General features: G+C 42.0%; 1 protein-coding gene across 6 annotated transcripts in view; it reads left to right on the top strand.

Annotated features, from left to right (window-relative positions):
- KLF12 (Kruppel like factor 12) overlaps positions 1-12,262 on the top strand; it is a 238,223-nt gene that overhangs the window by 158,158 nt on the left and 67,803 nt on the right. For all 6 annotated transcript variants that reach the window (XM_048295582.1, XM_048295581.1, XM_048295577.1 and 3 more), the window contains one exon: positions 4,809-4,944. In XM_048295582.1, the coding sequence (XP_048151539.1) occupies positions 4,809-4,944 (136 nt within the window). The remainder of the gene's footprint in view (positions 1-4,808; positions 4,945-12,262) is intronic.

Raw genomic sequence — 12,262 nt, 5'->3', positions numbered from 1 at the left:
TCACCAGTCTATTCAGCATGGAGAGCTAACAGCTTGCTTCTGTAGCTCCTGTGCGCTCATTCAATGGCACCTTTATCCCATGAAAGCAGCAGTCTCTGACTGGTTTCTTTTTTCTTGCCTCACCTTAACCTTATTCACACTTCACAAAACCACCAGGTAGCTCTGTTGGACAAATTTTGCCTTTCAAGAGGCATAGCAAGGGCAAGAAAACCAGTTCAGGCTTAGGGCTTGAGCTTTATTAATTAATATGTCTGCCTGTGTTTGTGAGGACTCAATTCAGTGACCAAGACAAGTGCCTTCTGGACCCATGGTCCTAAGTTCAAGGAAAAGCTTGGTTGTTAGAGCAAGGTACAGCATGAAGGGAGGTTAAAATGCATGTTTAATGGGTTTTCTTCCACCTTGCTTGCCAATTGCATTCTGTTACTCCCTTGTCCTCCACCTTTTTTATCTCATTTGCTAAACTATCTCTTGCCTGCATCTCTTCATCCTCTCCTGTTTGATGTTCATTAGGCCAGTAATTACCTCTAATTCAGTGCTTATGAACTGAGGCTGGTATTTATAAACCTTGGTGCCAGAAATTCGACAGTTGTTCTTAGACGTCCAAGAGAAAGTCAAAGCTGTTGACATAAGTAGGAGTCATGAACTCCTAATGTATAACAGTCCTGTGCTACAGTTTGCACACTGCAGAGCGGTGAGAAGGAGATATCTGTTAGGCTTTCGGCCAGTTCGTTATTCACATGGATCATTTCAGGGAGGAGAATAGCTTTAAAGGCTGTTTTCCCCTAGCAGCTGCAGCTATGCTGATGAGAAAACAGGGCAGTTTACACCAGCTGGCAGCAGCAAAGCTCAGCCTCCTGGTCAGTCACCTCAGGTCCCCAGCACCTTGGCCACCCAAGTCTTCAGGCTGGAAGGAAGTGACAAATGAAAAGAGAGACAAAAGAGGGTGTATATGTAGGCTGACATAAAAAGCAAGGGATTAATCTCTAGAACATTGTTTTAGTCAGTTACAGTCTTCAGTTCCGTTTACTGCAAATACATAATAGCGCATGAACTACCTGCCTTTGAATTTACCCACTGATAGATTTCCATTCCTCACCTTTTTGTCCTCTCTGTGCTCATGTGTGGCAGCACCTCATGATGTGGTCAAACATTGGTGTCTGATGGGGCAGACTGTACCCAATGGGCTAAATTGTCCCTGGGTGCAGAAGTACAGCCCTATTAGCAATTTCGTGTCTGTGCTAGAAGTGTACAGAGTAGGACTTACCAAGCGGAAACAAGGAGAAGGTAGTTAAGAGCTTTCATCCTAGCACATTCCTGCAGTAATCTAAAATCAATACCAAATGTCATAGGAGACTCAGTAATACCTTAAGAGCCAGCAATCTGCAATAATAATGAAACATGTCATATAAAGAACAAAGGTACATAAGATTCGTCATATACATTTATACCATCTTTTTTTTGTAGGTGTATTCACACTTAAGTGATCAGAATTCACATATAAGAACTGTATTACAGACTAAGTTATGTAGCAACTTTTCATCATTTCAAGTTAGGTTTAGTTTCTGAGGCAGCTACTTAAAACCTCTGCTGTGGTGCAAGTCAGATTAAACCTCAGTTAAGATACACAGTTTTTTGTTACAATTTTTAATTTTGTGGACAGATAATTAATTAGCTTTCACAAATGCATCACCTATAGCACATTTAAATATTGCACTGAGACAAGCATAACTTTTGGTAATGAGATTCACTTTAAGGCAAAAAAAAAAGCTTTTCTCAGAGGGTAGTAAGGCACTGGAACAGGTTGCCCAGAGAAGTTGTGGATATCCCATCCCTCAAAGTGTTCAAGGTCAGGTTTGATGGGGCTCTGAGCAACCAGGCCTAGTGGCTGGCATCTCTGCTCATGGCAGGGGGGCTGGAACCAGATGATCTTTAAGGTCCCTACAAACCTAAGCCTTTCTATGATTCCATGAAAAAACTCAAGAATTACTGAAATACATCGTAATAACGTCATTCTTTTAAGAAGGAACATTAAGCAACAAAGCAGAAGTAGCGCTTCTTTCCAGATAGTTTTCTGTGCCTGACTAGATGAGCTGACTAGATGGTTCAGTTGCTTTTAAGTAAGATACTAGATTATCCCTAGTTCTCAGGTTGAGGTTGCACATTGAATACCATCATGTGTAAGTTGTGATTTTAAGAAGTGCAGTCAGAATGGTGCTCATTCTGCCTAAAATAATTAAATGTTTTGAACAAGTTCTAAGTTGTTTTGTTTGTCTCATGTTAGCCGTGGTTCGCCGTCAACAGCCTTTGCTTTGTTAAGCAAAAGGTGTTTACCATACATGAAGAAATAATAAGCAGTCCAAATGTAGCCAGCATTACTGAGGCACCTAACCTGTGCCTGTAGAAAGCTAATGGAAGTAGTATTGGCCAACTATAAATGCACTGTGGTTCCAGAAGGGGTTGTTCCATCAGCTTACTGAACATATATTAACAATATTTTCCTTAGAAAATTCTGTAACATGAAAACCTCAGCTGAAGGTTAGTTTATAATCAGTGTTCTTTTACTCACAGGTGGTTTGCAGCTAAGACATAAATTAAAATTTAAGACCAACTTTCCCTAGATTCATCATTCATTTGTGGAGTGATTTCTTTTCAAGAGCCGAGCTATTCATAAGTGCTAGTTACGGCTGCACAGCTCCTGAAGTATCTGCAGCCCTCCCATTTCTCACTGTAACTTTTCTAGTCCCTTTTCTAGTCGGTGAACACTGTAACATAAGAAAGATGGCATAATGGCAGATTTAACTATAACTTTTGGAGCTGCTCCCTAGCTGTGGGCCTACTGAACCATTCATGATCTGTAAAGGGAGCCTGTGATGCTCATTGTCCAGGTCTGTGGTTAGCCAAAGCTGAGTCGGAATTTATACCTTTCTCAAAAATCATGTTACAAGAGCCAGAGGAAAGTGTCCTGTCTCTGACAGTGCAGCATAGGAGAGCACAAGCTAACCAACTGCAGCACTATCCCAAGTCACACTTGTGCTCCATGTTTCCCCTTTGTGCCCATCTCTTGGTTCCCTCCCCCTACCCTGCTAAGTTGTGCTTTTTTCCCTTGGAGAGCAGCAGCCAGCATATAAGGAAGGCAGGTCACAGGCCTTTCTGATCTCCTCTCCTTTCTTGTCTCTTTTTGGCAGAAGACCTAGCTCTGGTGGGTAGACCTGGCCGTCTGCCAGGTGCACACCCAGCTGCTCTCACTCCTCCTCCACAGAACAGGGGGAAAGAGACTGCAAGAGCTCAGGGGTCAAGATAAAGGCGGGGAGATCACTTACCAATTACCTTTACAGACAAATAGGACTCAGTGTGGGGAAAAGTAATTTATTGCTAATTAAAGTAGATTAGGATGGTGAGAACCACCATACCCAGCCCTCTTTTCCAGGACTCAACTTTACTGCTTGATTCCCAGCTCTTCTCCCTCTCCCATCCTGGGGGGATGGGGACTGGGGCTGTGGTTAGTCCATAATGGTTCCTCTGCTGCTCTTTCTCCTCACACTGTTCCCTTGCTCCATTATGGGTTCCCTGTAGATAGTAGTTCCCATCAGGACAGTCTGTCTCCTCCAGGGACTGCCCCATTATGAAGAACCTTCTCCCCTCCATCTCCTCGTACACTGGTGTCTGCAAAGCTGTTTCACAGGATCACAGAATTGTTACTGTTGGAAGGGACTTCTGGAGATCAACCAGTCCAACCCCCTTGCCAAGGCAGGGTCACCTAGAGTAGGTTACACAGGAACACGTCCAGGAGGGTTTTGAATGTCTCCAGAGAGGGAGGCTCCACAATCTCCCTGTGCAGCCTGTTCCCGTGCTCCGGCACCCTCAGTGTAAAGTGTTTCACACACTTATTTCCCTCACTCCTCTCTTGGCCAGTTGTTTTGCCTTTCCTTTTAAGCCTGTTTTCCCTGAGACGCCCTCACTGTCTGCAGTGCTCAGCTGTGCCCTGCAGTGGGTTGGCTGGAGCGAATGGAACCATCTGTGTCCAGCATGGGGCAGCCCTGGATGCTCCTCATAGAAGTCCCTGCAGCTGTCCCTGCCAGCACCTGGGCACTTGCTCCATTGCCATGCAGTATGGATACTGTAAACTGTGCACAGGTAAAACAATCCTGCAGTTCCTGATCTTCATTTTAGTAAGACCCGAAACTATGTGACTTTTCAAAAAAATTTGTTAGTCCCCCCGACACTGGTCACATCAACGTTGATTGTGTGAGGTTACGTGTAATGTGGAGTGAAGAATCCTTCAGAGGGTGAGAGTGGTGTTGAATTGCGTCCGAAATCAAGTGACTGGGGTTTTAGATGCCTAAATTTTAGTTGAGAGGAATGACATGGGTTCCATCCTGATACCTCATAGTGAGCAATCAGAATCAAAGATTGCTCCTGAAATTTTGCTGTCAAATGTACCCTTGAGCATTCTGTGTTTTACAGAGCAGATGTAACCCTTTCCCTTTGCTTTCTGAAGTCAGGCAGCATAAGTTACTTGAGGGTAAACTGGGCTTTTGTTGGATGTGGTATGTGCAGTTGTATTTTGGTACCGCTGAGTGCACTGGTGTAGCCTCTGTGAATTCGCAGACCTGCATGCCCCTGGAAGTGCTCACATCCAGCTGTGGCCCCACTAGGTGGCTTTGCCCACCTATGAGCCGATTTAGGAAGCTCAGCACAAGTGCTGCTCTCCAGCCAGAGCAGGCGGATGTTTTGTGCGCCCTGTTGTTGTTCTGGGACAAGATTAATTTCAGCACGCTCATATTAATCCATTATATGTCTCTTTCCAGCACAAATGGACCCCCGAGGCCTATCTCCCAGACAAATTAAAAGTGACAGTGATGATGACGACCTGCCAAATGTGACCTTAGATAGCGTTAATGAAACTGGATCTACAGCGCTCTCCATAGCCAGAGCAGTACAAGAGTAAGTATCACATTCCCAGAGCAAGATGAATGTTGCTGAGGTGTTCCCAGGCTGACGGAGGTGCTGGTGCTGCAGGGGTGTCCTCCTGCTCGCGGGTTGCATACCTGCCAGCACCTCTTCTGTGGACCTTGGTTCCCTTTAGGAACAGATGACTGTATCTCTTGTCTCTTTCTCATTCTCTTTTTCCTTCTTTCTCTCTGCCCTCATTATTAGGTCGAGTTTCAAGCTGAAATTGTTTCTTCCCCTTTTTTTACTTGGAAAGCTTGGAGGGGTTTTATATCTTCTCCAAAGGGAGACCGGGTTGGATTGCCACTCAAAAACATGTATTTTTTTCTTGACTGAAAGCAGCATCAGGAAGTTGATTCTAGTTGCTGTCAGATAGGAGTTAGAAACATTTCTCCTGAAGGACAGTGTCTTTGGAAGGAAATTACTGAGGGGCTTTGAACAGTTTATCCATTGCTGTTATTTTTCTGTGTACTTTTGCTAACTGGGCGGACAAATAATTTCTTAATTTAGTGTCTGCACTGCTTGTTTGAAAAGAAAGAAACAGTTTATCATGAACATTAGTAATTCTCTAGATGCATGAGCTTGTTCAGTCACCGTAGCAGCTGGAAGGGAACCAACTGTGAGGTAAATAAGTATTAATATCCCCATTTATAGGTGAGGAGAATGAGGTTATGCGTAAAGGTCACCCTGTAGGTCTGAAGCAGAGCTGGAAATAGAACTAGAGCCTCCAGGCACTGAAGCCTGTGCTAGACCCACAGAACACGTTACTTTATCTGAGAGGTTCAAAATATGGACATTGTGGACATTACTAAATAAGAATGGGTATAATAAAGACCGTTAGACATTGCTATTGTATAAATTATTATAGATGCATTTTACATGTCTTAATATGGTATCTAAAAATGTTTTGCTTTGTTTTCCTGGACATCAAAACCTAAAAGAGCTGACGTTTCTAAGCCATGTTTGGGGAGGGACAGCCTTTGGTTTTTTGGGTTTTTTTTTGCCTTTTTACCAGACATGTACTAGCTCATCTTCTGGCCAAGCACAGTAGTTGTGAACCTCAAACCGATACTTTCCTTAAGCAGAGAGAGAGGTCTTTATGGGCAAGGCAAGGTTCTGTGATTAGCAGGCTCCTTTTCTATTGTGATAAAGGAGGGGAAGGTTTCTTCACCAGTGAGGCTTGATGGACAGATCCCATATGTATTTTCAATTTTCTAGTCACACCACCAGGCCCTGAAGTGCTAAGTATTTTTTTCTCAATTTATAGCACACATAATAAGCCAGAAAAATAACATGTCATGATTTTGTGCTAAATGGTTTGTCTAATTACTGAAAAAAGGAGCTATGGAGCACAAGCAAATAATTCTAATACATGACTAGGCAGGCAGATACTGTTCTCTGTGATGGATACTGCTTGAACGCTTAGAAAATTGGTCAAACCACAGAAAGCTTTTTTTAGCTTTTGTACAGTGCATTCCACAGTTTGTGAAGGTAAATATGTTGAGTATTACTTGGCTGGCTCTGGAGCTCAAGAATTAAATTAAGAAATTTAATAATATAACATCAACTCATTCTTGTTACAGGTTTTATTTAAACAGTAATATGTTAGTTTATTTCAAAAGCCCCATTAGGAAAATCTAATTTGACTGTGATCTGCAATTTGTCATCTTTACTTCATTCACGGTCACAGACACCACACATACAGCTGCTGAGTTGAAAAGGAATATTGGCACTTCATGCCGACTTCACTCAATCTATTTCTTACTTGGTCTGCAATATTGTGCCCTACAGGCAGGCTCTATTTTGATTTTAGGCATCTAATATGTACCTTAATGTTAGATGTTTAGCAAAGCACTGAAAAAGTGCTCTCATTCCATTGAAAAAGAAGCTCTCATTGTACATGCCCTTGTTGCAGAGAGGAAAGTGCCTCTGAAGCCTTCCAACGGGAGATCCTTTGTGCTCAATTGAAGCATCTAAACTTAGCAGACAGGAATTTCCTCTGAGGACATGGAAAGGCACCTACTGTTCTACTGAATAACCAGGCAGCATAGGGACATGCATAAAGACTGCTTCAGTAGTCAGTAAATCATAGGTCAAAGCTTCGTGCCTGAGGGAGGCGGGCTGGCCCTCGAGTCTGGACGACTGTCCCACAGAGCGTGTTCTTTTCTAAGTGAGCTTGTAAGCTCTTTCTGGTGAAGAGTTGCCCGAAAAATAACTTCTTGCATAGAGTGGCTGTGAAGTACACCACAGTACTTCCAAAGCAATGGCAGCATCCTTTTCTTCAGTAGTGATTGGTGTTGTACAGTCTTGTCTTTGTTCAGCACAATACCAGGCCAAGTTTGTAGATGCTTGGTAGCAGGTGCAAGACAACAGTTGACCTTCTTCTGGTTGTTTTTCAGACATGTTTTAAATTATTCTGCATAAGGTTTATTAATGTATATATACATATATATATATTTGCCTACTGTCAACTATTCTCCGAGAGCAGTAAGGGGGTTCAGACTCTGGGGATTTCAGTATCTGGTGGTGGACATTTGCTTTGGGTTGATCCTGTACAGCCCCTCACACAGTGTGTGGGGCTGTGAGGGATTGCCTCAGTGCCTTGCCTTTCCTTGCCTCCTGCCTTTCCCTGTGTGCTGTCTGTGGGGCTCAGGATTCATCTTGCTTGTGTGGGCGTCTGTATCCATGGCAGTTACCTCACTCCCTGCGCACGGGCCGGGTAGCAGTTGGCACATTCAATTTAATTTAGGGACAGAGAGAGAGACTCCAGCCTGTGAGCTCCTGTTCCTCTCTGTTGCCCTCAGGCAGTGCAGACAGCTGCCTGGGACACACGTCAGCACTGCAGATCCCTGGTGTGAGGTGAGGCTATGGCAATCCACAGCGCCTGACTGGGGAGCCACTGTGCCAGAAGCTGGGAGTGACAAGATCCTAGTGAATGCTCCCACATCTTCCCTTGCATCTCAGTCTGCCAGGTGTTAATCACAAGAAAATCAGCTAGTAAGTTTTTGGGGAGAAACTGTTGTTTTAATACAGCCATTTTTAAGCTTGTTGTTTTGGGAATGATGCTTACACAGCTGGGTCACAGGACAGTTTGGAATGCCTATTTGAAAGCTTTGCTTTTCATGTCCTCTTAAACTGGATAGCATCCACCTATGTTGCTGCTTTGTTTCAGGTCCACTGTGGTCTTATAAGAACAAAATTCTTAGGAATAAAAATTGTGATAATGAAACACTAAGAGCCACATGTTTGGCATTAGTTCTTATTTACACAAACAGAATGTAATTTGCCTGTATATTTGTAAAGTGACCAAGTATGACTATTTTTTCTTAGGGAAATTACTTTCTTGCTGCAAGCATTATGTTGGCTGAGCTTCCAGACTTCTTTCTCAGTAGTTCTTTTGGAATGACTTCATAGTCCTCCTTCAGTTCAACAAACCCTATCAATAATGTAAAGTTATAGATAAATAAAGTCATTATTTCAAGCAGGGTACTTTGGTGAAATTTCTTCCTGTGACAGTGCTGCTTTATGGCAGTTGCTCTGCCTTACAAAATAAGGACTAAGAATAATTTATTAATCTCAGATAATATGCTCTGTCTGATAATAAATATTGCAGCATTATGTAGATTTCAGTAGGCTTTGCATTGTAAGCAGCATTTCATCCTTTCTGTGGCGTGTTTTACAAACTCATTTTGACATGTAACATCTAACAAAGAGCAGATTTGCTTCTGTATGCCTGACACCATTGATGCTTATTACACAGCAAAAATGGCATCATATATTCAGGGCCAAATCTCAAATACACTCCAGAAATCTTCATGAAGCCAAGGGAGGAGAAGGCATTAGTCAACCCCAGAAGACCAGTAAAACTTTCTTGGGTCCCTCACAGAGGCAACATGCTGTTCCCTCAGCCTGGCAGCCTTTCCATCCCTAGGCAGAGCAGATGCAGCAGGAGCCATCCCCATAGTACATAGTAATGCAAACCCTGAACAGAACATTCATCTCCTTATTTCCTGCACACTTGTGTGGTAAAATACGTTATTTTACAGCATGCAGCTCTTCCTCCCTGAATATGCATAACTTAAGATCTCCTACTTGCAGAGACTGAGGGCAGAAGCAGGAGAGGCAGAGGGTAATTTTTAGCATGAACTTTTGGCCAGTATGTTGGTAAAAATCCAAAGATGCAGAAATTCCTCTTTCTCTCTTGACTTTTTTTTCTCCTTAGGTGTTGTAGGTGGAGGAAACGCCTTTGATGGAACCATTTTTTCTTTCAAATTTCAAGGAAAAGAGGAACTGTGCATATAAACTGACGATGCTTCAGATAGTGTATTGTTTTTCTGGAGTAAGGGAGTGACAGAAATTTCAGAAAGGAAATCCTGTCTACTCGTAGTTATAGCTGCAGTTAATTCAGAGAGAGATGGGATTTGTCATTTGTATGTGACTTTTGTGACCTTTAACATGAACTCCGCTTTGTGCTGAGCTGGGTGCCTGGGAGTGCTTGTATGAAAATGAGGTTAGGCACCCTACCCTTGTTCTCTTTGGCTACTTTATGTGATTGATATATTGATGCTCATGTGATCATCTTACTTTATTTTTAAATTCTCTGGCATCTATTACTGCAGTACAATAGGAGTTAGTTTTGGATACAGCACTAGCAAAAAAGAAATTCCACAACAGACAGACAGCAAAGCCACCATACCAATGTGCTCTCTTAAATTAGTACATGCTTTTCAAGTCTGATTTTTTTTTCTGTAGATTTCTTTTTTTCTCCCTCCTCTTCACTGTAAATCAACTTCTGTGGTTTATTTTTATTTCTTCTGAAGTTTGTATCTTTGTTTCCATCAGCCATTCATTTTCTGCACTGGTATAGTTTGTTTTCCTGCTTCAGTTGCAATCATTACTACTATTGTGCTATTCATTATTAACTTCCACCTCATTTTTTTCTTCCACTTGCAGACAAAATACTTTGTCCCAAGTCTCCAAGAAACATGTGAGGGTGTTTCGGCAGTGCTTGTATGAACTTTGCTTCCCTCTTCTCTGGTACATCTACCCGCTGTGAAGGAGTGCTCATTTTAAAAGTGGCACGCAATTGGATGGTGATTTTACAGATGGGGAATTGGCTAGTACTCATCCAGAATTCCTCAATAAAGGGTTTTTTTTCACTGGAGAACGCTAATTGGTTTAAAGTGAAATTGTGGGACTATATCAATTTCAATTTTACTTGTCTCTGAAGAATACCCAAGTCTGGGATGCATTTTTCCACTGCAGCAAGACTTTAGAGAAGGTTGCATAGTTGCTGCAGTTGGAGGGAAATTGGACCACACACTCAGAAAGAACTGTCTATGGGCCTCTGACCTCCCCACAGGCTGTAACATGGTGAGGCTTCTCCTTGGCCTCCTCCAGAGTTCTACAGACTGAACTGACTTGCTAAACAATGGGAGGCATTTATGCAGATACGTAAGCAAAAGACACTGGTGACATGGAGCCCTGCAAGGCATCTGTATTATGGTTGGTGCCCCCACTGTGGCGTTATTTCAGGGATGTTTCTGTTCTAGTTTTGTTTTATTTTTGTCAGCAGTCTCAAATAAGTATCCTGTGTCAGAAAAGAACAGGTTTCTGCAGTGAAAGTGTTGCTGGGATGGAAGTTGGCTACTGACCCAAGGGCACTGCGGAGTGTGCTGTGTCTCAGCTGCCTTAGGCAACCTTTGGGCACTGCTGGACTGTCCGGTTTGGACATAACCTTGCAGCAAAGTTCATCTCTCACAATGCAATCTAGAAGTTAGGCTCAGGTTTTTTGTATTTCTTTAGTGGAGAGATGCTTCTAGGTCCAATCATCTTACCAGTTATGATCATCTGCCTTTCAAAAGGTATCTGTCTTCCCCAGCAGCTGTAAAGAAACACGGACAAGTGGTTTAGGGAGAGTGATGAAACTTAACACTGCTGAAGTTATATATGAGAAAACCCCCTCTGTGTTATTTTCTAAGGCTATGGTGGCAATCTGTGACTTGAGAAGAAGCTGAACTAGTACATCTAAACTTTGGCCCGCTGCAGCTACTACAGGTGTGATTTCTCCTGCCTGCGTGCACTCCCTACATGCAGTTCAGACAGCTTGCTGAAGAAGTGTTGACTTCTTCTACATTGTGTTTATATGGCATTTTATGAAGTTCGTGCTAGCAGAATCTGAATTCTCAGAAACATCTGTTTGTATATAAAAATGAATGGGCGTAAAGCTGTATTAAGGACTTCTACTTCAAGAGCTTGAAAGACCTATATACTTTTGGGAATTGCTCTTTAGGCAGTAAGTTTGAACCTTGGATTTCAATAATCCAGTAAACTCGTATTATTCTAAAAAGGTTTTGTTTTTTTTAATATGTGATATTTGACAAAAGAAAAGTTCAGTAACCTGACAGGCAGTAAAATCAAAGGATGCCATCCTGTGCATGCACTAGGATTTTTGGTTTGAAAACTTTCTGCTGTATGTCCCAGGGCCTTTTGTCAGGATAACAGATTTCCCATCAGCCAATGATCATTAGAAACAAGGGCTAGTTAAATGGCAACTAAGTCAAAAACAGCTTCTACAGAGAAATTAACATCACTGCCTGCTTTGAAAGGACTGTATTGCTTAAATGGAAGTGTATCAGGAGACAGGAGTATTGTCAAATTGTTCCCTGAAGAAAACTAATTTGAAAATAAGAGTGTTTTTAGCTTGGTCTACACAAAACCATGTCTTCCTGTCTCCTCTCTAAGAATAAGTTTCCATGATTGTTGAATAGGTGATTCTAGAGCTTTTACCACACCATTGCTAGGAGTAATATTTTCCTTTTGAGAGAAATACTTAAATTAAGTGCATAATAAGCTCAGAGAACTAAGGAATCCTGGTTCTGTTAAAGTCCAAAGGAGTTTCGCCATTAACTTTTTTTGGTCTAATGATTAGTCCTGAAACTAACAGAAGTCTGGATGCTAAAAAAAAGTAACTCTACCCTTAGGCAGTTTGGGGGACCAGTATCTCACAGTCAAAGAGTTACTTGTAACATGTATTCATTCATTGATACCTTCTGTATGTCTTTTTCACTTCTTTTATCTATCCCACAGAAACTTTCAAAGATTTTGTTTCCCAGCTTCAGTTTAGTGTCTGTATTGAATTCACATATAAATGTCTTCTTAAACAGAAGTTAAATTTGTTAATTAATTTAAATTTTAGTCTAAGAAGTGCCGATCGTTTCAAGGTAGTTGTCAAACTTTGCCACTACTGGAATTTTACATTTCTAAACATGTTTACACAAACGTGCTTTGGAATAAAATGCCATGAAACAAT

The sequence above is a fragment of the Corvus hawaiiensis genome, chromosome 2 (assembly GCF_020740725.1).
Source record: "Corvus hawaiiensis isolate bCorHaw1 chromosome 2, bCorHaw1.pri.cur, whole genome shotgun sequence".
Classification (NCBI taxonomy): domain Eukaryota; kingdom Metazoa; phylum Chordata; class Aves; order Passeriformes; family Corvidae; genus Corvus; species Corvus hawaiiensis.
The sequence above is the reverse complement of the archived record's forward strand: the minus strand, read 5'-3'. Positions and strand labels throughout refer to the sequence as shown.